The sequence below is a fragment of the Schistocerca piceifrons genome, chromosome 5, assembly GCF_021461385.2.
Source record: "Schistocerca piceifrons isolate TAMUIC-IGC-003096 chromosome 5, iqSchPice1.1, whole genome shotgun sequence".
Taxonomy (NCBI): domain Eukaryota; kingdom Metazoa; phylum Arthropoda; class Insecta; order Orthoptera; family Acrididae; genus Schistocerca; species Schistocerca piceifrons.
The window spans coordinates 501271569-501298843 of NC_060142.1; the positions used below are offsets into that span (position 1 = coordinate 501271569).

Consider the following 27275-nt stretch of genomic DNA (forward strand, 5'->3'; position numbering starts at 1 on the left):
GCTGTACAGCACCTCGTCGATGTCTCCGGTGCTCACGTTGAATAAACTGTGTAATCAGCGATTAATAATAAAGTCAACATTATGCCTTTCTCACTAGTCTGACCATGTCTGCCCACATCCCACTCGTAATCAATTACACATGGAAACATTTCTGTACGTCTTTCTTGCATTTTTGCACCTAGTGGCCAAAACTGGAACTACTTTTTTCTAGAGTAAATCGATTCCGCATTAACGCAATGGAATATGTACTACGTTTTGCTGCCACTCGACAATTACAGCCCACATTGGGCTTCTGTGAGTAGTTTCATTTTAATTATAAGAACCCGATACCTATAGTTTGTCGGCCTTGCGTCAGACAATACTACCGACATGACAGCAATAACATCAAACCTTTGGTCATATCTTGAACCGTAACTGTGGAAAGCAGATTTGATTACGAGAATCTTGTGTATTGGAAGAAATAGCTTGAGTTACAACTAAAATGTTCAGTGCCTCTTTAACAAAATAACCATTTTTCAGAAAGAAAATGCATCTAACAATCTGAAAACCGGTCTGCAACTGAAGTGGAGAAAAGGTTCACAGTACGAAATAAAAGATAAACATTTATTGTAAATAAATGGAAGACAGCATCATACAAAACAATCTTTAGCTATACACAGTTGACTCAATAACCTACTGAAATTTTAAAAAATCAGTTCTACACATAACGCAGATGGAGAGGTAAAAACTGACTCATATGCTTCATATGACATGGGGTTTTATTGAAACAAAAAATTGTACACAAAATGACGAACAGAAGGCGCTTCGTATGATACAAAAGCAATAATTAGCGTAAAAATTGACTTTTAGCAAAGACTATTCTCTTTATAACGAATGCTGAACATGTCGAGCGTTACTGATCAACACTACCGGTAGTCGAGGATAGTGTTGTGAACTGCACTGTACAGCATGTCACTAGGTACGGTGAGAAATTGCCGTCGGATGTTGTCTTCCTGCATCCCTAATGAGACCTCAGATGTCACGCATGACAGACTTGGCCACGCACGCGATCCACACCCAACGATGTGCGCAAAAGATCTCTTACCCGTGTAGCAATAAGGGGTGGAGCGCCATCTTGCATAAAAGTCGTACCTTCCAGTAGGTGTTTATCAGCCAGGTTAGGGATGACCTGACTTCCTCTCCGACTGTTGTTGTTGTGGTCTTCAGTCCTGAGACTGGTTTGATGCAGCTCTCCATGCTACTCTATCCTGTGCAAGCTTCTTCATCTCCCAGTACCTACTGCAACCTACATCCTTCTGAATCTGCTTAGTGTATTCATCTCTTGGTCTCCCCCTACGATTTTTACCCTCCACGCTGCCCTCCAATACTAAATTGGTGATCCCTTGATGCCTCAGAACATGTCCTACCAACCGATCCCTTCTTCTGGTCAAGTTGTGCCACAAACTTCTCTTCTCCCCAATCCTATTCAATACTTCCTCATTAGTTATGTGATCTACCCATCTAATCTTCAGCATTCTTCTGTAGCACCACATTTCGAAAGCTTCTATTCTCTTCTTGTCCAAATTATTTACCGTCCATGTTTCACTTCCATACATGGCTACACTCCATACAAATACTTTCAGAAATGACTTCCTGACACTTAAATCTATACTCGATGTTAACAAATTTCTCTTCTTCAGAAACGCTTTCCTTGCCATTGCCAGTCTACATTTTATATCCTCTCTACTTCGACCATCATCAGTTATTTTGCTCCCCAAATAGCAAGACTCCTTTACTATTTTAAGTGTCTCATTTCCTAATCTAATACCCTCAACATCACCCGACTTAATTCGACTACATTCCATTATCCTCGTTTTGCTTTTGTTGATGTTCATCTTACATCCTCCCTTCAAGACACCATCCATTCCGTTCAACTGCTCTTCCAAGTCCTTTGCTGTCTCTGACAGAATTACAATGTCATCGGCGAACCTCAAAGTTTTTATTCCTCTCCATGGATTTTAATACCTACTCCGAATTTTTCTTTTGTTTCCTTTACCACGGCTCATTTTATTCATGATTCTCATGCAACGTCACTGACGTGTTGCCGTCCGCCGCTATCCGTTGACTAGTTTTTGCACTCGTTTTTGGTTTCAATAAAACTCACTGTCATTTCAGGCATAAGTGTCAATTTGGGAATACTGAAGAATGGGGTACAAACCGTCGGCTTCGAAAAATGGCGTCACGAGTTACCACAGATGCTGCATTGTAAAGGCATAGACGAATGTTGGGAAACAAAGGAATGTAGTACAGAGAAAACAGATTCTGTATATACAGGGTGGTCGGAAATTCCCGTTACAGACTTCTAGGGCTTGTAGAGGGGAGTGAGTACATCGTTTTTTGAATAGGAACCCATGTCCGGAAACGTCACCCAGCGAGACTACAGAGCGTCAAAGTTATGGGAGCGGGCGTCTGTAAATGTACGTATACACATGGTGCTTCCGTGAAGATGTTACAGACTTTCTACGATGATGGAGAACGATAAATGTGTTAATGTGAAGTAAGGATCCCTGTACTGGAAACGAACGAGTTGAAAGTCATAAACGAAAACCGTTCTGAAACCTCTGACAGTTGAACACATGTACCGGTTCTCGTGTTCCGAAGAGTGTAGGGTTGGTAACTCAGAGGTGGAAATATGGACAAAAACAAGAAAAAATGTCCAGTAAACGTGGGCTCTAAAATACATATCTGAGGAGCTATGACCATAAGTTCATCTTGACTAACGTGAAACACATCTCTATTGACCAATTGTTGATAGTTGTTTAAGGTACGCACTTCAGAGCCCACGTTTATTGGATATACGTAACAATGGCTTGGAATACCTCAGCTGACGTAGATAGGTACTATCCTGTACTTCAGTATATCGGCGTAGGTCAAATGAAGTATACGATACAAATTTTACGTACGTCGGTTTTCTCACCTTCGTACTAGTGAGTCAACAAACGTAAAATTTGTATCCAGTGCTTAATTGACCTACACTAGTACTGGTGAAGGTGTCCGCCTTCGTGGTCTCGCGGTAGCGTTCTCGCTTCCCAAGCACGGGGTCCCGGGTTCGATTCCCGGCGGGGTCAGGGACTTTTCCTGCCTCGAGATGAGCCGGCACGGTAGCTCAGCGTGTTCGGTCAGAGGGTTAGTTGCCCTCTGTAATAAAAAAACTGAGTTAATCGATCGACAACGAACTTAAACGGATGTCTTACGACGTCCGCCCCGAGCAGATACAACGAACGAAAACAAACAAAATGAAAAAAAAAAAAAAAAAAAAAAAAAAAAAGATGACTGGGTGTTGTTGTGTCGTCTTCATCATCATCATTCATCCCCATTACTGTCGGAGGAAGGCAACGGCAAACCACCTCCATTAGGACCTTGCCTAGTAAGGCGGTGCGGGTCTCCCGCATCGTTCCCCTACGCTCTGTAAAGAAGCATGGGACTTCATTTCCATTTTCACTGGTGAAGGTGAAAAATGCGACAAACGTAAAATTTGTACCCCGTACTGCAGCTGACTTTTATAGATCAACTGAAGAATAGGATATAACGTTCATAGTACAACTAAGGTACAAGATGCCAGTGTTATGTATGTCGCTTGTTTTGCTTTCACTGGTATTAGTATCCTGCTATTCAGTGGACCTACGAGGTACAGGATATGTATCAATTGCAGAGGAAACAGAAATTGGTACGACTATCAGACAGAGATATAATTCAAAATGTGTGCAGAAATTATTTAAAATTACCACAAGCGACAAAAAGCATACACAATTTCTATTTCTTAATAACACAGTCATGTACAGGGCTATTACAAATGATTGAAGCGATTTCATAAATTCACTGTAGCTCCATTCATTGACATATCGTCACGACACACTACAGATACGTAGAAAAACTCATAAAGTTTTGTTCGGCTGAAGCCGCACTTCAGGTTTCTGCTCGAGAGCGCAGTGAGACAAAATGGCGACAGGAGCCGAGAAAGCGTATGTCGTGCTTGAAATGCACTCACATCAGTCAGTCATAACAGTGCAACGACACTTCAGGACGAAGTTCAACAAAGATCCACCAACTGCTAACTCCATTCGGCGATGGTATGCGCAGTTTAAAGCTTCTGGATGCCTCTGTAAGGGGAAATCAACGGGTCGGCCTGCAGTGAGCGAAGAAACGGTTGAACGCGTGCGGGCAAGTTTCACGCGTAGCCCGCGGAAGTCGACGAATAAAGCAAGCAGGGAGCTAAACGTACCACAGCCGACGGTTTGGAAAATCTTACGGAAAAGGCTAAAGCAGAAGCCTTACCGTTTACAGTTGCTACAAGCCCTGACACCCGATGACAAAGTCAAACGCTTTGAATTTTCGGCGCGGTTGCAACAGCTCATGGAAGAGGATGCGTTCAGTGCAAAACTTGTTTTCAGTGATGAAGCAACATTTTTTTATTAATGGTGAAGTGAACAGACACAATGTGCGAATCTGGGCGCTAGAGAATCCTCACGCATTCGTGCAGCAAATTCGCAATTCACCAAAAGTTAACGTGTTTTGTGCAATCTCACGGTTTAAAGTTTTCGGCCCCTTTTTCTTCTGCGAAAAATACGTTACAGGACACGTGTATCTGGACATGCTGGAAAATTGGCTCATGCCACAACCGGAGACCGACAGTGCCGACTTCATCTTTCAACAGGATGGTGCTCCACCGCACTTCCATCATGATGTTCGGCATTTCTTAAACAGGAGATTGGAAAACCGATGGATCGGTCGTGGTGGAGATCATGATCAACAATTCATGTCATGGCCTCCACGCTCTCCCGATTTAACCCCATGCGATTTTTTTCTGTGGGGTTATGTGAAAGATTCAGTGTTTAAACCTCCTCTACCAAGAAACGTGCCAGAACTGCGAGCTCGCATCAACGATGCTTTCGAACTCATTGATGGGGACATGCTGCGCCGAGTGTGGGAGGAACTTGATTATCGGCTTGATGTCTGCCGAATCACTAAAGGGGCACATATCGAACATTTGTGAATGCCTAAAAAAACTTTTTGAGTTTTTGTATGTGTGTGCAAAGCATTGTGAAAATATCTCAAATAATAAAGTTATTGTAGAGCTGTGAAATCGCTTCAATCATTTGTAATAACCCCGTATTTTTAATTGCGATTATGACGCTTTGCCACAGATCATAAAGTATTTATTATCTACGGCTCGAAATAAACTAATATTTGTGTACAAAATATGACGTTATTGGCCAAAGCCGATGAGTTGCATGCCATTCTTCACTTGACTTGTCAATTTTTACCTCCCTACCCACATTATTCAGTGAACTAGTGCAAGAGACTTCCTGGCAGATTAAAACTGTGTGTCGGACCGAGACTCGAACTCGGGACCTTTGCCTTTCGCGGGCAAGTGCTCTACCAACTGAAAGCTACCCAAGCACAACTCACGTCCCGTCCTCACAGCTTTAATTCCGCCAGTACCTCGTCTCCTACCTTCCGTAACCAGCGATACATCAGTGTAATTTAGGGTTGCCATCCATTCCAATAGATCGGCACCGTCACCATTATGGACCTTCTTGTCCCGACATTCCGCCAATACCCAATTTAGTCCCAAATTTCCAAAATACTGTTACGAGCTTGGTTTAAGTACTGAAATATCGCCATCTGTTGGTGCAAGATGTAAATGGAGCCTCAATTAGTTTTATTTATGCAAACAAGTTTATGTTGACGAGGTCGTCTCACAGATGTCGTTGCATGTTGCGTAGCCTGCACGACGATGCAAACACCCTCTAGCTCTAGTGTCGTCATTCGAGAAAATACCAGACAGCTCCAGTAGTTCGGGGCTGTAACTATTTAAGTGCCTCACTGAAGAATGGGGCAGTTCCCATTTGAACAGCGATCTGATAAGACATTCTCTCTAAATGTACTACGAACAACGAAAGCACTTTAGTTATCTGTACTGAGAACAACCTGTCCAGAGTGCAGATTTCACTTTTTTTATTCATTCGATGGCTAGTTTCGGGCCGGGACCCATTTTCAAATCATCGTACTGGGCAGAAAACGAAATTTACACACCTGTATAACAAGTATTGCCAAATTTTAAGCACATGCCAAAAAACATAATATATTGTTTCAAGAGTTGCGTAACATAGTCAAAAATATATTTCCGAAAATGCAAAAAACTATTTCAAAAATGTACAGACGAACAGTTCCAGCGCCTACAGTAACTGGCAGTCCACTTCTTTCGCTACAGTAAGGAAATCTTGGGAAGCGGCCGCCCTATCACGATACAGGAAACCTTTTGTATTTATTACAGTGTTCTCCAACCGTCAAAACCATCTTGCCGTCCTGAGGGATGTTAGCACATATTATCTGTACGATTACTCCTGAGTAACGTATGGTTTCTCTGTTGAATATAGCAGTTCTTACTTATTTGATTATAAAAATGATGAAAAATCGTTTCCAGTCCAAATTCAATAATTTTCTTGTATTACTACTGACAATATATTATATAAATTCTTGCAATGTTGCCTACTTGACCCCCTCCCCTTTTTGCGCTCCATCTTCATACTCCTCCTCTCTCTCCCCGTTTCCCAGCCCTCATTCCTTCGCCCCCCCCCCCCCCCACGACCCATCTCATCTCCTCCTTCCTCGTACAACCACGCTCCCATCCTACACGCTCATGAGTGTGTTTGTACTTTGTCTTCGTTCAGGATGGCAAGTACATTTTTGGTGCTTTGTAAAAGACAACTTTGTGGTTTGATTTCTGTTTCTACCTGGGACATTTTAGAAGAAGATGGATGAATAGGATACAGCTTTGGTAGTTCAACTGAGGTACAAAAAATGTTCAAATGTGTGTGAAACCTTATGGGACACAACTGCTAAGGTTATCAGTCCCTAAGCTTACACACTACTTAACCTAAATTAAACACACACACCCATGCCCGAGGGAGGACTCGAACCTCCGCCGGGACCAGCCGCACAGTCCATGACTGCAGCGCCTTAGACCGCTTTTTTTTTTGCATTATGTTCGGTATTGCTCGTTGTGTTTGGTCTAGGCGGACGTCACAAGATATCCGGTCAAGCTGATCGTTGATTCCTTTACTTAGTTTTTTATTACAGAGAGCGAGCAGCCCTCTGACCGAACACGCTGAGCTACCGTGCCGGCTTTTTGTGTCATCCTTGCGCAGGGGCCATGCTAATCTTCTCTGTATCGTTCCAATTTTAGTATATGTACCGCCGAAGTGAGTACTCTCTGCTAATCCCGCGCGGCAACTGAGGCACAAGATGCCAGTGTTATGTATGTCACTTTGACCAACGTCATATTTTGGTCACAAATATTGGTTTATTTTCGAGCCGTAGATAATAAATAGTTTATGTTCTGTGGCAAAGCGTCATAATCGCAATTAAAAATAAATGAATGTGTTATTAAGAAATTTTAAATCATTTTTGCACACATTTTGAATTATATCTTTGTCTGATAGTCGTTCCAATTTCCGTTTCCTCTGCAACTGATTCATATCTTGTACCACGCAGGTCCACTGAAGAACAGGATACTAGTACCCGCGTAAGCAAAAACTTTGTGGATTAATTTATGTTTTTACCTGGGAGATGTTAGAAAAAGTTGTTTTATCATCAGATATTTTGTGAAGTTCGTTATGGTAAAGGTTTCACTCTTGTAAATGATTGGAAGTGATGATTCTTTAATCTACTATTGTCTGGTGTCCTTTAATACTAATGTTGTCCACATTTAATGATTTTTATGTGCCAACACGGCATGCAACTTCTTAATAGGCGCCGTATACAGGCTGTTGTGTTTTACTGTTAAGAGATTTTTAAGTAATTCACTGATCTTGGTAAAGACGTTAAAAGTATTAATTTCATTTCATTGCAAATTTATACGTTTATTGTCTTAATTGTTGTATTTTTGATGGTTGAAGAACATTTTAACCAACGCAAAAGGTTTTCTATATCCTGACAGGGCGTCCCTTTCCCGAAGTCTTATTCAGTTCCAGAATGAGATTTTCACTCTGCAGCGGAGTGTGCGCTGATATGAAACTTCCTGGCAGATTAAAACTGTGTGCCCGACCGAGACTCGAACTCGGGACCTTTGCCTTTCGTGGGCAAGTGCTCTACCATCTGAGCTACCGAAGCACGACTCACGCCCGGAAGAGCTTCTGTAAAGTTTGAAGGTAGGAGACGAGGTACTGGCAGAAGTAAAGCTGTGAGTACCGGGCGTGAGTCGTGCTTCGGTAGCTCAGATGGTAGAGCACTTGCCCGCGAAAGGCAAAGGTCCCGAGTTCGAGTCTCGGTCGGGCACACAGTTTTAATCTGCCAGGAAGTTTCTTATTCAGTTCATATATGGGGAAGTGCACAAGCTGGCTACTTAAAAAGAATATTCACAATTCAGAAAAGGGCAGTGAGATGGATTGCAAAAATACCACGAAAACAGACCTGTAGGCAAGCTTTTGTACACTATAATATTATGACACTGTATTCACTGTACAGGGCTATTACAAATGATTGAAGCGATTTCATAAATTCACTGTAGCTCCATTCATTGACATATGGTCATGACACACTACAGATACGTAGAAAAACTCATAAACTTAAATTAGTAAGCACTGGTGTCAATAAGCTTACGGCGATCACATAGACTATGTGATCGCCGTAAGCTTATTGACACCAGCACTGAAGATGGTCACTAAGTGACCGTAAATCGATTTTGCGATAATAAACAAAAATATACGACCAATGCTGTCTCTCCTTTCAAATAAATTTTTATTGCTTTTCTATACCCCCATCTCAGTGTCCCGACGAGGTCCAAGCTAGATATGGCAACCCTAGTGTAAGCTGCCTCCTTGCTCTTATTTGAATGGTATCCGAAACCTTGAAGCTTGCAAATCTTACTTCTAAGACCACAAATATAAAATGTAATAGTATCAGCAAAGGTACACACGGTCTTACGTCGTCATCGTATTTCACAGCATACCAATGACCATGGCTCTCAGAGAAGTGTTGCAACATTTCAGATTCACTGTTATCTGCTGATACGTAAACTACCTGGATAGGCAGCTCAAAATTCATTGCTTCCTGTAGATTGTTAAGATACATTACTGAAGCTCTTCAGCACAGAGAATAAAAATACGTTACTCCCTCAGACTGGTACTCACTTCGTGCACAGCTCTCAGTTTTTCAACGAACAATATGGAATATGGACACCAAGCCGCTGCAAAGTAAAGGAGAATGAGTTTAGTTCCTTGTAAAATTTCTTCCACAGGAATTGATGCACCATTTTTGTCTATCAGAAATTTTCCAGCCAACAAATTCATAGCTTTGATTCATATAATAAAGTAGTGACTGTGCTGCGTAGCAGAGTGCAAGGTCAAATGAACGAGTAAATAAGAGCACAACTCTGCGTGAAATTGAGAAGGAAACTGAGGCAGGCACATTTCATTATCTCTGACACGTGTCAGTGAAGTTCAGTAGAGCTGAATAATTACTCTTTGGTATCTTTTCGTTACTTGTACGTATTGAGCCTCTATCACATGTTTTATTGCACATTTAATTATCTTCCACATTTTTCGAGACTATATCTGCTACCTAGAAAACTTTACAGTGCCGAATTTCTATAAAAATATATGATATTTGACGTGGATTTGTAATTATTCCAGCAGGGAGAAGTATGCAGGATTTGAAATCAGTAATTACGTGCATCCATATGTCCAGCTTTCATTGGATGTAGAATTACAATTACATGAACGTAAGCGTAAAATCTACGTCATAAAAATTATCGGATGTCTTACTAAACCAGCGAAAGCACGCAAATAATCTAGTTCTATTTGAATTAACTGATTTTAACCCTCGATTACTAAACCGGATCAGCTGAAGAATGGAATACAACTCGTTATCATTGACCAGTGACGTCATATTTCAGTTACAGATATTAGTTTCTTTATTTTTGAGACGTCATTATTCAAAGCCGACGGGTTCTATCCCTTTCTTCAGTATTCCCCTGAGACCCCGTAAAATGTACAATTGCAGATGGTATGAATTCGCGGTTCCCGTCAATCCGGTATTGCCAGTATTGTGTGTAAAACAGGACATTTTGTACTTATTTTGTATGTGACAAGCCATTGGAGACCTTATAATCGTAATTAACTAGTGCATAAACGATAAATTATGACATCCTTTGCCGCGCGGTCTAGGGATTGCGCGGACCCTCCCGCCGGAGGTTCGAGTCCTCCCTCGGGCATGGGTGTGTATATCGTTCTTCGCATAAGTCAGTTTAAGTGGTGTGTAAGTCTAGGGACCGATGACCCCAGCAGTTTGGTCCCTTAAGAATTAACACACATGTCATCTTTTGAATAAACCTGGAGTAGTAAAAGTTACGATGGTTTAGTAACAATGTAACATTTTCCCCCGTTTAGTGTTTTAAAGTTAATACACTTTTGAACTATGGTACAAGGGGACCACAGCTACTTGTCATCATCGATTTCGTCTAAATTAGTGGCTTATGCAGGGCTTGACGGAAGTAAAAGTGACAGGAGCAAGGGCTTTAGATGGCATATTTTTTAAAAACAGCATTTTTGGTGCGTCTGTCGGGAGAGGCATCTGCCTTTTCTGTCAACCTAGCAGCTCGGTAGCGCTTGGCGTAAAGCTAAGCGTATGGAGTACAAGTCCGCAGGGTGTGAATCGATTACCTATGCGGGAACTTTACTTTACTTTCAGTTTTTACGTCACTTAACTTCAAATAAGCCGAAATAATGCTCTGTATATCACATTTACTAATACTTCAGAAAAGGTACGAAAAGGAATGGCAAAGGAAAATTTGGAAACGCAAATAAATTTCCAGGAAGGGATTATTACACGAGAACTTCGAACATAAAATCAGATACGTTTATTAATTTACAGTTGATGATTTACGCCTACTGCGGTGGTATTCATCGTAAAAGCAGGGGGAGAAGTAATTGTCTCGACATCTGACACATACAATAAACGCTGCACTTTTACAATTATATGGTTGTTCACTTCTGTAGAAAACATACTTGGTTTACATTTATAAAAAGTTCCCTCTCACTGCACAGTTCGGCAGCTAGCCATGGGTAACCCGTTGTTTGCCAAATATTGGCCAGGATTGTGGATGATAAACAATAGGACGTATTTTGATGCATTCTTCTCGGCGTGTGATTTTTTCCCATTCTCGATGGGCCGATCGTACCTGCACTGGGAATCTAGTGCTCACGTATCGCTGCTGAGAGCTGCGGGAAGGTCGAAATGAAACTAACAGAATACGGAGTCCTGTACGCTTTAATTACAACCCTTTCTTGGAATGTTATTTGCAGAGTCCTTTTACGCGCTTTAAGTGCTATCCTTTCTTCGAAATTTATTTGCAATCGCAAATTTTCATTTACCTTTTATTTTCATGCCTTTTATAAAAATATTAATAAATGCAGCATATTGAACATCATTTCGGCTAATTTGCAGCGTTAGTATTGTAAAAATTGAAAGTAAAAGAAAAAAGTTTACTTATAGGTTTTCGTCCGCACAATTTTCGTATTAGCATTTTGTACTCTTTGTACTACGCCAAGCGCTACCTGTCAACTACATTAACGTAGGCCACTCATAAATGGCTTTTGCCTCATCCGACCCGTATCAACAATGCTGTGTCTTCGAAATGGCTGGTCACCTGGAGTTCACACTACGGTCACTTTCATTTATGACCAAGCTGAGCATAAGAAGTCCGTTCAAAAAATTACGGAACATTCGCAATCGTGCCAATGGTGTGTTGGAGCGAAATGCGAGTGCCATCCTTGCACATGCCTGTGTTTAATGTGCAACTCCCGGTAGTTTCATTGTTGTATGTCTGTTAGTTATTGTTCAGTGCTGTATTGAGTGGAACGTTGTGTCGCATAGTTTGCTAATTTCGAGATGCATAGTTACAGGAACAATGCGCCTGCATTAAATTTTGCGTGAAACCCAAGAAAACCTTTACAGAGACACACCGAATCATGCAGGAAGCCTACGTTGATGAGTACTTAAGCCGTATTCGATGCTACGAATGGTTCACACGGTTTAAAAATGGCTGGACGGAAGTTAAAGATGATCCTCGTTCAGGACGCCCTCCAGCGTCTACCGATGACACTCATGTCAGGAATGTCAACGAAATTGTACGTGCCAGTCGAAGATTGACTATCAAGAGATTGCAGAAGAATGCAATATTTCGGCTGGATCATGTCATGAAAATCTGACACAGCGTCTTGCAATGAATCGTGTTGCCGCCGAGTTCGTCCCACGGCTCGTGATCAGAAAGATCTTCGCCTCGCAATCTGTGAAGAGCGGGCCGGCCGGTGTCACAGAGCGGTTCTAGGCGCTTCAGTCTGGAACCGCGCAGGTTCGAATCCTGCCTCAGGCATGGATATGTATGATGTCCCTGGGTTAGTTAGGTTTAAGTAGTTCTAAGTTCTAGGGGACTGATATCCTCAGATGTTAAGTCCCAGAGTGCCCAGAGCCAATTGAACCATTTTGTGAAGAGCATTTGGATCGTGCAAATGAGGATGAGATGTTTCTTAAGAAAATCATAACTGATGATGAGACGTGGGCTTACCGTTTTCTTGTTGAGGCCTAGAATCAATCTTCACAATAGATGGGGGAAGGTTCTCCAAGATCAAAAAAAGCTGGTCAGGTCAGGCTAGATGTCAAAGCCATGCTGATAGTTTTCTTTGACTTTGAAGGATTAGTTCATCATGAATTCGTGCCACAGGTACAACGTGTTAATCGATGGTGCTAACAGGACGTGTTGCGACGCCTGCGAAAAAATGTGAGAAGGAAACGGCCTGAAATGTGGCGAGACAATACATGGCACCTACATCACAATTAACACATCCACACATTCATCCCTGGTGGTGAATGACTATTGCACAAAAAACGAAATCACTGTGCTGACTTGTCCTCCGAACTCTCCAAACCTGGCCCCTGAGGACTTTTTTTTTTATTCCCAAAGTTGAAAATCCTATTGAAAGGGTGAAGATTTGCAACGACAGACGAGATGAAAGAAAATTCGCAGACGGCGCTCCGCGCGTTCCAGCCAGAGGAGCACTAAGACTGCTTCCGGAAGTGGAAACGGCGTTCGGAGAGTTGTATCAATTGTGAGGAGAGTATTTCGGAGGACACCTTACACAATAAGTAAAAGGTAAGCGCAGAAAAATTTTGTGAACAAACTTCAGGAATTTTTCAAACAGACCTCGCGTACCTTAAATTTTGACGTAATCGGTGTTGAGTAGGCGCGGTCCGCGGTTATTAACGTTAATTCAGATGTATTTGAAAACAACGTATACAATTATTGTGGAACACATATTTTCAATATCTTGACTGCTGTGAACACACACCTTAAGAAGAACATACAGGGTTTGTTGGTGGCCAACCTCTTCTATTCGACTGATGAATTTCTTAGCCGAGCCAGTTGACTTTTGACTGTTGGGCCTTCATGGCCTGTTCAGACGGAGTTTAATTTAGTTTAGATTTTATTAACTACGCAACATTACATAATGCGATCTAATATCTGACTTACATCATCAGCGGAGTAACACAATCTGTTTGAGTAATTTTTGTGTTAAACTTCTTTACAATGTTGTTTTTGATGCAGTCCTCAGTCCAAAGACTGGTCTGATGCACTTCCCCATGCAAGTCTATTCTACGAAGCAAACGGATTTTCTTGCTATTGCCAGTTTGCGTTTTACATCCTCTCTTCTCCACAAATGGGCTGTTATTTTGCTAGACAAGTAGCAAAACCCATCTATTAATTATAGTGTCTTATTTCCTAATGTAATTCCTTCAGCATTCAATAAGTTCTGTTACCCTTGTTCTAGTATTGTTGATATTCATTTTTAAGAGGGCTAGTACGCAAATAAGCGTCATGAAACCTATTTTTTAAATTTTTGTCTTAAAAATTCTCTGTAGTTTTCAGAACAAGAAAACAATTATTTCGAGGAAATGGTACCGAAGAGAGTCCCAAAATTAGAGAATTTAGAGGTGTCTGCACACATAATGACACCCTGATGTCATGCAGACAACTCTGTTAAAAACCAAAGTTTGTTCTCAGTTTCTATTTTTCGCGACTTTTTAGTCTCTAATTACACAAAATTGTTAGAGAAGTAATTATATGGCAGGATTCAAAACCCAGATGACAATTTTAACCAATGTATATGAGAATAGATACCATCGTTCTGTGAGACTAAATACTTTGGAAATGGTTGTGCTGGATGCTCTGCTATGTTACAGTGGTGGTACAGTGTGAAGGTTTAAGGTCATAGAATTGATGGAAATGCCTTGTGGACTAAATATACAGAGAACTTCAATTGTCATTGACTCTTCGAAGCAGAGAAATCAGTACTGGAAGGCCCAAAAGAAGCTAGAACATGATGAAAACGTCTGAAAAATAAAATGGAGGGAAAACAACATCTGAAACAAGATAAATATGGATCTGGGATGGATTAGTATTGTGCAAGGTAGGTAGAGAAACATTCTTTAACTTGAATTTCCCTGAGGTTCACTTTTTCTTATATTCTGGTTAAAAACTATTAAAAATAGATTGCTAAAATTTTGTATACAGTCTCAAAACATATTTAACTAAAAAGCAGCCTTTTCTTATGACTTAAATTTGAAAAATAAACAATTCTTTAAAGAAACACTATGAGTTAATTACTGAAATTTTTGATAATCAGTGTTAAAAATTTTTCCGTAATTTGTGAGAGCAACATCTTATTAAAAGTCTGTTTTAAACATAATAGTGTTAGGAACTTACAGAAAAAACAAGTTTCTACTTTGTTTTTATTTCGAGATATGTGTACCTATGCTGCACATAAATAATTAACATGCTTTATTTCCTTGCAAAACGAAATATAACTCAGAAGAAAGTGTGAGACCAAAACCTGTGGTTCATACATCAAATTGTTCCAACATTACATGGGCTTCCAACTCTTATCCTTTGAGCAACACTTTTTAGAAAACTGACAACTTTTTAAGATTTTGCATTGTGTTCACGAACCAGTCTCCTTAAGCCTGATCTTCCAAAGTCATTGCCATCTCTGATAGAATTACAGAGTTATTGGCAAACTTTAAACTTTTTATTTTTTCAATATCAGAACAAAAGTTTGTTGACTACAAGCAAATGCAGGGAATTCTGCAGGGTATCAACGCATGCAGCAGGATCTGGTAGGTTACACTCAACGTAAAAGCAATGTGTCCTAGTGAGAAAAGTAGGTGGAATGATTGGTTACCATTTGACTGCATAATTAGTAGTCAGTCACTGAAAATAGTGATAACCATTATGTATCTAAAAGTATATGTCTGGAGAAATTCGTAATGAAATGACCATATGGAATTGATTGTAAGAAAGTCAGATGTTAAACAGCAATTAACTGGAAAAGTCCTAAGAAACTGTAATTTGTGTAGGATGAAATAAGCTTATAAAAGCATCATTCAACTGATGCTTCGATGTTGCTCTTTACTTTAGGATTCCTAGCCAGTAGAGTTAACAAAGAGGATGGAGAATATTGTACGAAGGACAGCATGATAGCATCATGTCTGTGTCAGCTGGGGGTATCGATAAAGAGAGAGCCGTCACTCCACCATGGGTGGCTGTAAAGGTGTATCATTACTGCCAGTCAGGCTAACTGCCCACGAAGCAAATTACAGAAGCACAATGTAACCGGCCTCTCAGTGGAACTAAGGCAGAAGAAATAGGTGTGACACTTTACTTGTCAAGTAAGCCATCGACCTTACGCTCTATACACTTAAATAAATAGACCTACACGTTAATTGTGGTGCAGCACATATTTTCCGAGAACCAAATTAAAAATAGTTCTCATACCCTGCCTCTTATCAAAGTTCTTGATAGTCTTACCTCAGTTGTAACATAAATGTTAGAATTGGAAATCCCTCCCACATATTACCAACTGGGGCTCTCTCTGCCCCACTGCTAGTTCGGCTAGAATTTGCCTGAAAAATACTTTGTAATCAGTCATTGCACGAACGGCCCACTAAGGCAGCTCACATTAGGCTATGTGGGCTTTCTGACTGTTGTGTTTCCCACCCTTTTAAAGGTGACACATGTACTGTGGGGCTTCCGACCAAGCAGTTCTGCACCGTGGGTTTTCCGACCAGAGTGTCCCCCACTGTCGATTTACGCCAGTCGTTTACCAGGAGCAGAAGAGTTGTCACCATCAGTAAGATACTGCCCTCGCCGACAGTCTTCGCTTCCATATAGTTTGGAAGGCCTAAGTAATGAATGAGAAGCCCTGCCGTCACTACTGGGTGCACAGAAAGTGTGATAGGTATCTGAACTGTTTGTGAGTGAATTGCGAACGTAGTTAGTGTGGAGACTGTTTAAAAATTGCAGATGGCAGAATCGTGGCTGAATAGCAACATTCTTGCCAACCTAACGAAGAAGATGTGCATTTTAAGAAGAGAATTCGTAACTGCAAGAAAAGAGTCCATGAAGACAAGACAGTGCTTCTCTATCAAATTTTTGAGAAGGAAATTTAAGAGTTTAAAGATATAGGTGTAGATTTTGTCGCAAAAATTCGCCAAATTATGAGAACTTCAAAAGTGCTTTGCACTAAGCAAGAAGGGAAGCTATTGGGACAACCCAGAACCCTGGCACTAGTTTGAAGACATTCTGAAACTAACTGCTGCTAGCAGATTTCAGGCAGGAAACAGAAAATACCCAGACACTTAGAAACAAAGTAAAATACACCACAGTAGACATTCCCATAACTTATTGGAATATATATGCTTCCAAACATGTTTAAAAAATCTATAAATTGTCACAGTCGGTATATTACATAACTGAGGTATTTCACTTCATTAAATCCTTCTACAGCATGTATAGATTCACACATGTTAGGTATTATTTGGCTCAATGCTTGCTTGGACATTGATGTCGAAAACTCTAAAACTTTTAATGTCTTCCTGTTGGTAGGAATCGTTATGTCGGTGTCAGCTATTTATTAGATGAAATTGCTTAACTCATACAAGTATTTTGTCGTATAATGTGAGGAGCTACGCATAGGATCAGTAGCTGTTTGTAGATCTCCGTGTCCCATCACAAAAGATTTCGCCATCATTGGGTTTGCCCAGTAATTCGCAAACTAAATTAACGGAATGTGAAAACTGCCATCGCTTACGGAATCATTGCTGTAGTCATTTGGTACTATATTTCCGATACTGCATTTTGTTCAAACTTTTTTTTTAATACAAGTTCTGAAGTCAACTTTCAAAACTATTTCTTCCACAGCGAATCTGAAATGAACTGAAATAACCTTTGTGAGAACATTTCTGCTTGCCGCTGAAATCTCTTTACACCAATAGATGGCGGCGTTGCAGTAGATGGAACTCACGGAGGTATAAATAAATATTTTTTTACCTCCATGATTAAACAGTGGTGTGTGGTCACACGAAAATTGCGGCGATTTACTGCACCCACAAACATCAGCTCATGCAGATCGTTGTATGTGGCAAGGCTTAGGAAAGAGAGAAAAAAAAGCATAAAATTTCCAGATAAAAAGATCTGCTCTCCTGAAGTTGACACCTTCTTGACATCTATGGGCTGCAAAATAGGTCACCTGCAGTCATAGAGATAGGAATTTGGTAATCCAGTTAGCATGGCTACATAATAATTTGTCAAGTTGGAGTGGCAAAGACAATCTTGGATTAGTTACAAGCTCTTTAAGAACCGGTTCTATAGACCATCCTGAAGGTGGGTATGGGAGGTTATTCATATTTATCTAGTCGCATTTTGGGCCTGGGGAGCACTTTACATATTCACCTAAAAAAATTAACTTTCAAAACACATTTACTTACGTCATTCCATAATAAACAACATACGAAGCACAAAAATAGCGCACCTATACATGAAAAGGGTAAGATATGAAGCTTTGTAAGCAAATAGCTTTAAAGACTGCAACAAAGTTAAATAACAATTTTTTAAATTATATCTTGTATCTTCTCTTAGTGGACTGTTGCTCGAATGTATTTTCTGTTAATTATTTTTTTTATCTCCAACAGGAATTTCTCAATACTGCTTTTTTCAGGTTCAGATTTTTGGTGTCAACCTAACGACATTTCTTTTGTAAATTTTTATAGCTTTCCCTGTATTTCGCTACTCGTTGCATACGCTGGATTTACTCATATACAGATGTAGTTTAGGATCATTAAGTAAAAATAATCATTAACTAAAACTAGATGGCATCCACATTCATATTCATAACACAGAAAGATGTATGTTATATATCCTAATGAAATGGGCTTACCTGTTAGGTATCAAAGCAATTTGCTTTAAGAAGTACTGAATGGACATCTATTACCACTCTGAGATACAATACATTACATGTATCTTCTGTAATGTTTAGTTCTTGTGGCACAACCTATCTATAAACTCACATTAAATCTACTTACTCATCAAGCTATATCTATAATGAAAAATTTATAATATGGTCTGCTTTTGGACAAACTTCTGCAGACACCCATGACCAAAATTACAAATCTTGAATTATCTTGTGTTGTTTTTCTGGCTCGAGAAATCTACATTTGGTTTAACTGTACATCTAGTGTATAAAAAAGTAACTGTGTCCACTTGAGTGTTGATTAATTCTTGTGGAACACACCAAATGGGAAATAAGATGTTAAGTACTTCTATGTACAATACAGCAGGAACCAAATATACATTTGTCGAGTCTGCAAAGGTAGAGATCTTGAAACAGCACACCTAGATGTAGCACCATCAGCAGCAGCTTCTTAATCAGCAACAGAAACTCTTGGAACTGCCGTTGGCCTGCCTAGACATAGTTCTAAATAAATTAGCACAGCTCCCATTCACGCCTTTCTACATCTATAGCAATTCTCACCAAGCCATCTGACAGTATGTGGTGGAGGGTACTTCTGCTGACACCATTATTTTCTCTTTCTCTGTTCAGTATGCCAGTGGCACGCAGGAAGAGTGATTGTCTGTAAACCTCTATGAGCTCTAGTACCTCTGATTTTGTTATCTTGCCCTCAAAGAGGGCCCACTGGGCCAGGTTCCTAAATAAATACTAATCGATTGTAAGTTTTAAAATCTGCACCTATGATTTTGAACAAAAAGACCTCAGCTCTGGAGGCTCTCACTGAACCTACAGGGTTAACTGTTTTCGTGTTCAGTTATACTCATCACACCTGGGGCAGCTGAGGACAAACATCAGCTGCTGGACCATATGCCGTTTTTCAAAGTGTGAAAGAGAAATAGGAGCATATCCTTGCTGTTAATGAGCCATCATGCTTTCATGCTTTAATAACGTTAAATACAATTCATTTGAAGCATCTTCCTCTGATTATTGATCATATACAGTAAATTCAATAAACTGATACAAAAGGTTTTTTATTTAATGGAGATGTCACACATCCCCTCATACAAACTGTTTTCAAATTGTAGATTTTCAGGTCAAGTAGTTTCAGCCTGAGAAAGATTCAAATCTGTAATTACCTGTGTATTACAGGATGAAACTATGTAATTTTATTTTTCGTTCATAATAAATTTTATAGTTTTCAGTTGTCACTTCAACAACTTATAGTTCATATTTGTACTAAAGGTTAACCTTACTGACATTAACTACATGTTTTGAACCATTTTCCTATCATTGATGATAATAAAGTGGAAAAAAGCACGAATTTTAGACTTCACATCGAATTATTTTTATCATTTTATGAGGCAAGTCTTATTTTTATGCTAGTTATTTAAATCACTAACCAATGTTTGTAAGCTTATTCCTTTAAGATAACACAAATTTTGTGTAGAAGACATTTGTAAATTATTTTATAAAATCATTCACATATGAAAATGCACATCAACCTCAAGTGAAGGAAGCACTCAAACATATAAAATTATAAAAAAAACATTTTTAATGGGGTTACAAGCGTTTAGAGAAACTCCAGTACAATTTATTAGTATATGATGTACGGCCCTTAAATTGTCAGTATATGATGATACAAATTATTTGTGTGCTTGCCCACCTTATACACCCCTGTTCTGGTCATCTGCACTATAGTATATGCTAATTTTTTTTGTATGTGCACATGCCAATGTGGCTTCTGTTTGTGGTAGAACAATATTTACTCATTTCATTGCATTACCATCATAACTCCATTCTGACTAGTTTGAGAAAGCTATTCACATTATTGTCAAATCACTACAATTTGATGAGAAAAAGAAATAAAAACACTGTAATACTTTTCACTGACACTATATGCCAGCTTCAGCACTGGCAGTATTAACTTGGTTGCAACAAGTGGCTGTCTTAATTGCCTCAGCATGATGACCTTGCACTTTTTGCAGACTGCATGTGTGAGTCTGAAGTCTGAGTCTACTGGTTCCTTCTCCCATCACACATTGAAATATTAACACATGGAAGGAAAATAGTAAGTAACAGATGCAGCAAGGGACACACATTTGATTACCTATTAAAAATTCTCTTAATACACATTACTTTAACTTAACTAATCACACATGACTGTACATTATAATACGATTTGTTGATGCAAGTTGTTTCATTCATTGATATGACCCATTTTTCTTATTTCCCTATATTGGTATCGTCACCTAAATAGCTGGCATGAAATATGGAAAAAGGTTGCATTGCATGTAATGGTCTCCTTCTGCGTGGCTAGCATGCTCTGCAGAGTATTATTACACACCCTCTGTATGATACACTCTGTTTGGAGTACTTCATTACTCATAGTGCTTGAGCCCCATTCAGTACTGTTTGTGCTTAGTATTTAGTGTTCAAACTCCATTCAAAACTGCACTCTCTCACATCACACTCTTTAAAGCAACGCATTACATAATAGCAATTCCACTCTTTGTGTTTAGTATTTAAGTGGCACTTTGACTCGTCACACACTCTGACTATACTACCATCCTGACAGAAGAAAAATTAATCAGACACAGGCAGTTTCAGGTGTTCTTACCCAATAAGAAAAGTACACACACAACTGTGTTTATCAGAGCATTTCATGGAATGTTACTGCAAACATCGATGGGTGTGCAAAAGGTTTCCTTTGTCACAAGTTAAATACATGGGGAAGACGCACTGTGGGCAACTGAGGCAATGGAAACTTGTCATAGCTATTAAAGATTTGTGATAGCTCTCCTGGCAAATTGTTGTTCAACAGGAATCCAGGAAAGGTTACACTGACAGGTGTTTGAACTCGAGATATTCAACTTTAGACAAGGCAGTTTGAGGCGTTATTTTGAGAAATACCTCAACAAAATCTGGGTCTGAGATGAGTCCATGTCTCATCATGATCTTTTTCGCATACTAAAGGCAAAACTACCGGTAGAAGAGTGTGAATAACTAATTTATGTTAGTGAGTCAAATTTAGGAGATATCATGTCTGTCCTTGATTCAACTGATCTTATTTATCAAGACACTAAAATTGCTAATAATCACCAAGTAAATTTGATGGCTATTGCTAGTACTGTAGTCGGCGCACCTCACGAGGAACACATTTGTTGTCAGCTCAGCTGAAAGTGCAGAGACAGCACCTACATTACGTTCTTCCACTTGGCAACGTCGCAGACAGGCTCGCCTGGATCTGTCTCACGTTTTAAGAAAGAGTACATTTAAAAATGAGGTTTCCTACCTGTTTGTGAAACACTTGACGCCTTCTAGGTGTTGCAACCATTATACGAAAACTCCCAAAAGACACAGACTACCACAGAACTGAATCGTAGTATCGCACACGTAAAACACGATAGAACTCTCAAATATGTCGGAAGTTTACACAGTTCGGAACACAGAAACATACTGAGTGTTGATTGGCTAGCTGTGCAGCTGACTATGGCGCCTAGCCAGCCAAGAGACCTTAAACACTATTGTGAAATGTAGTAAAAATACTGAAGATAGACTGTCTGCAACTTTGCCAAGTGCAAGAACGTAATGTAGGTGCTGTCTGTGCACTTTCACCTGAGCTAACAACAAATGTGTTCCTTGTGAACTGCGGCGACTACAGTACTAGCAGCAGCCATAAAATTTACTTGGTGATTATTACGAATTTTAGTGCCTTGATAAATAAGATCAATTGAATCAAGGACAATCTAATGACCTCATAATGACTTACAGCAAATTGTCAGGAACCACACCAATGGTAACAGTCACAATCATAATAATAATTATGACAACAACCACAGTAGGCAGAACAGGCAAGAGAGGAGATATAACCCAGTTTATGTGCCCCAAGGTGGCAATACTAACCATACAAATACTTGGCAGAACTTTAGCCAACCGGATCCAGGGAATAACCAAGACGGGGGAACAGACCCTTAATCACAGAATTAGCCAACAATAATAATAAATCGTCGACTAATATGCTGGAAACTGGAGTGTTTGTCAAAATGCAGATAATAGTGTAAACTTATTCAAATGTAATTATGGGATAGATATCAGGAATAAATTGTTTTATGACAAAAGCAGAAATAACAATGAAGGTTCAGCTACTGCACAGTCAGTAATTAATTTGCAGATATTTGACATCCCAGTGACTGTTACTATCGACACAGTCTCATCTGTGAATGCTCTGTCATCTGACCTGTTTCAAAAAATATATGACTAAGTAAGAGTTCCAGCTTTACTAGTAAATAACTGTAGGATTTTGGGGACAGATGAAATCTGTACAAGGAATATCAAGGTACAGACGAGACTCAATATAATGCTAGAAAATGGAGCAATCAGTTGACATTTCTTGTAGTCATACTGGTTGTACAAATCATAATAGGCATTCTTTCACTAAGGGCAATGGACATCAAGATGACTTTGAAATTTCTGTACCAAAAAACCGTCAGAAATATATATATATATATATATATATATATATATATATATATATATATATATATATAGCATCGTTCTGGTGAGAAATTCTTCATTAATTGCAGTTATATTTTCTTTGTTCTTTGACTTGAAATGACAGAGCACTGGCAGTGTAGATGCTGAGTTTATGTGCCAACATCCAATAAGTAGGAAGAGAAAACAGATGAAATGAACAAACAAATTGCAGACACTGTAAGTATCCCCTGCCCTGGAATCAAAGGGTGGTTTCTCGCACATTAGTTTTTGAATTTTGTGCATTATCTGTTGTCTTCTTACTCACGTGAAGTCCATGGGAAACCTGAGCTAAAAATTAGGTCATGTCCTTCAGACTGTAACCACTATTCATAATGGTAAGCTTTATTGATTACATTAAGAAGTTTAGAATTTGGTTGTGTATAACTGATGTTAAAATCATATAGCTTTTCCCTTTTCATAAATTTATGTCTTGTAATAGTTGACACATTTAGAGATTTACTGAAATGTAGAATCTTATAGATCATGAATATTGTCCAGTAGCAGTGAAGTGTGAATAGACAATACATATCTGATGTATTAGAGTTTCTGTTTGCTTTAAGGAAGCCATATTGTATCGTTTCAAGAGTCAACAGTCCGTTTGTTACATTTTTGTGAACAAAAAACTTCGTTAGTTCTTAGGTCAGGTAGCTGCCGACGCGGTTTTTCCAGGGCATGGTGGCTTGAGTTGGAACTCACGTATAAACGTGATGTCAGTAATCGGTGCCAGAATCCTTGGTGGAAAGTAGGGGCCTAGGTGAATAGGCCAGTGTGTCAGGAAATGGTTACAGGGCTCAGGAGAGATTGATTGTATTCCAGTGAGACAGATGTCAGGCAGCTCCTCAAATAGTGAATACATGAAACAATTGTAGAGCTGTATCAGTAACACATAATATAAAACTTAAGCTACATCATTCCGAAATTAAGTTTTGTTAGTACATACACAACTTCTTACTGTATATTAGAAAATCATTCATCAATTATATACAATGACAGAAAAAAATCGCAGCACCAAGGAGTTGTGCATGTAAACAAAAGTTGGTAGGCGTGTTTCAACATCTGAAAAGTCATGTCTGTTCCAATTTAGCGCCAGTGGTATAAAAGTGGCGCTAGTAGCGTAGTATGAAGATGCAAATCGGGTTCGCCATATCTACCCACTGTAATAGTCGTGAGTGTTAGCTATCTTTGAGACTGGATGTAGCGAGTTGATGTTAGTCATGAGTGCCATTAAGATAATGGAGACACTACCGAGAGAGAAGACCAACATACTCAGCGTATGGCTCTGGTGCATCATACTGCAATTGCATCAGCAATTTGAACATCAGTTAGCACAACAGTGACACAACGATCTATTACAAATCGGTTACTTGAAGGACAGCACTGAGCCAGACACATTGTAGTGTGCATTCCACTGACCCCAAACCGCCGCCAGTTGCGACATCAGTGGTGTCAAGAGAGCTCACTGCCGGGCAGGGTGGAGTTATATTGTGCTTTTTGAGGAAAGCTAGTTCTGCCTTGGAGCTATTGGTGGCCATGTGTTGGTTAGAAGAATTCAGTTGAGCACCTGCAACAAACTGGTCTGCATGCTACACACACTGGACCTACATTGGGAATTATGGTCTGAGGTACGATTTCATAAGACAGCAGGAGCATCTTGTGGTTGTCCCAAACAACCTGACTGAAAATTTGTACGTCAGTCTGATGATTCAGCTGGTTGTGCTGCTATTCATGAACAGTATTCCAGGGTGTGTTTCCCAACAGGATAACGCTCGCCCATATACTGGTGCTGTAACCCTACATGACCTACAGAATGTCGACATGTTGCATTGGCCTGCATGAACACCAGATCTGTCTCCCGTTGAGCACATTCAGGACATCATCAGACGAAAATTCCAGCATCATGGACAAACAGCATTAACCATCCCTGTATTGACTGATCAAGTGCAACGGGCATAGAACTCCATTCCACAAACTAACATCCGGTACCTGTACAACATAATGCGTGCATCTTTGTTCGCCTGCATACAACGTTCTGGCAGTTACACCGGTTGTTAATGTACCAACATTTCACATTTGGAATGGCTTATCTCAAGCTCATATTAACCTGTGATCTTGCAGTGTTAATCATTTAAATACGTTATCTAGACAAATGTATTCCCAACTTTTTATTACTTTAAAGTGATTATTTTTTGGTGTTGCAATTTTTTTCCATCAGTATAGTTACACACTGAAGAGCCAAAGAAACTGCACACCTGCCTAACATGGTGTAGGCCCCCATGATACGCAGAAATGCCACAATAGAACATGGCATGGATTCGACTAATATCTGAAGCAGTGCTGGAGGGATTGATACCATGAATCTTGCAGACCTGTCCATAAATCCATAAGAGTACGAGGGGGTGGAGATTTCTTCTGAAGAGCATGTTGCAAGGCATCCCAGATATGCTCAATAATATTCATGTCTGGGGAGTTTCATGGCCAGCGGAAGTGTTTAAACTCAGAAGAATGTTCATAGAGCCAGTCTGTGGCAATTCTGGACGTGTGGGGTGTCGCATTGTCCTGTTGGAATTGCCCAAGTCCGGCGGAATGCATAATGGACATGAGTGGATGCAGGTGATCAGACATGATGCTTATGTATGCACCACTCGTCACTTGTCAAAGTCTCTAGAAATATCAGACGTCCCATATCACTCCAACTGCACACATCCCACACCATTACGTAGCCTCCACCAGCTTGAACAGCCCAGGAGAAATGTAGGGTCCATGGATTCATAAGGTTGTCTCGATACCCATACATGTCCATCCACTCAATACAATTTGAAAAGAGATTCATTCGACCAGCTAACAAGTTTCCAGTCATCAACAGTCCAATGTCAGTCTAGAAGGGCCCAGGCGAGGCGTAAAGCTTTGTATCATGCAATCATCAAGGATATATGAGTGGGCCTTTGAGTGCGAAAGCTCATATCGGTGATGTTTCGTTGAATGGTTTGCATGCTGACAATTGTTGCTGGCCCAGCACTGAAATCTGCAGCGATTTGTGGAAGGGTTGTACTTCTGTCAGTTTGAACGATTCTGATCGGTTGTGGTTGGTCCTGTTCTTGCAGGATCTTTTTCCAGCCACAGCAATGTCGATGATTTGATGTGTTACTGGATTCCTGATATTTGTGGTACATTCATGAAATGGTCATTAGGGAAAATCTCCACTTCATCGCTACCCTGGAGATGCTATGTCCCATTTCTTGTGTGCCGATTATAACACCATGTTCAAACTCACTTAAATCTTGATACCCTGCCATTGTAGCAGCTGTAGCCGACCTAAAAACTGTGTTAGATACTTGTTGTTTTACGTACTCACCGCTCGCCACTTGTCAGAGTCTCTAGACATATCAAGGGTCCCATATCACATCAACTGCGCCAGTTTCTTTGGTGCTTCAGTGTATATTTTTATGTGTGTGTGTGTGTGTGTGTGTGTGTTTATCGAATTCCATATTTCATAAATCATTTGAATGATTCTTTTATCAAAATGATGTGGGAGGAATTATTTTCTGGAATGCATGTATGATTATTGTAAACATTAATGACAACATTATTATTTTCATTCCTCCATACAAATGTATTGTGATGGTGCTCTTAAAATTCCTAGCTCCTTGAAGAGGTACCTACATGACATCCACACTCCAAAGGTAAACACTATATATTATTCTTACTTCTCGCTTTTGTGCAAACAGTACTTTCTTTCTAAGTGATGTGTTAGCTTCCTTTCTTTTGTGTCCCATAGGCCTTTTCATTGCTCACTGATAACCATATTTTATTAAGTGTTTTGAACTGTTTACATTGTTCATAACCTGTTGTGTGTTATGCGGACATGTATTATTAATTTCAATGTCCACTACACACTGTGTAAGTGTCTTTGTAGGCAAAGTTTCAACTGTAACATCACATATTTTAAAATGTTAACAATCGCACATACAGCACTTTCCAATGACACTCAGACATGATGCAGAGAGTATTGTGGTATATCACGAGTGCAAACACAGGGATCATTCTCTGAGCCTTCACAGTGACCTTGCATGTGTATTTTGTGTAGTTTGTCGTTTTCTTTTATTAAAATATGGAGAACTGTGGCTATTGTGCTCATGGTTGTCTACCAAAGGTACTGTCGATGGTGGCATGATCATTGTTCCTTTTGTGATTGTTGTAATGGTTGCCTGACAGAGCAAATGGGCCGACACCATTGCCATTACTTACTTTTGTGTATTCATGGACTCAGTAAATGGAACTCCTAATTACTTTCTGGGGCATGCACTAGCTTTTCCCTAATAATGAGAGGTAGTTTGGCTTTGAGAAATCTTAATATATTGC

At 39.8% G+C, this 27275-nt stretch overlaps 1 protein-coding gene and 1 non-coding gene across 2 annotated transcripts in view; both read right to left on the reverse strand.

Annotated features, from left to right (window-relative positions):
- Positions 1 to 16677, reverse strand: part of LOC124799112 (nucleoredoxin-like protein 2) — a 54678-nt gene extending 38001 nt beyond the window's left edge. The window contains 3 exon segments of the mRNA XM_047262649.1: positions 8993 to 9093; positions 9174 to 9334; positions 16656 to 16677. Of these exon segments, the coding sequence (XP_047118605.1) occupies positions 8993 to 9093; positions 9174 to 9334; positions 16656 to 16677 (284 nt within the window).
- LOC124799723 lies at positions 7146 to 7252 on the reverse strand. The gene has a single exon (XR_007017072.1). It is a non-coding gene; the product is annotated as a U6 spliceosomal RNA (small nuclear RNA).
- Positions 16678 to 27275: the final 10598 nt, after the last annotated feature.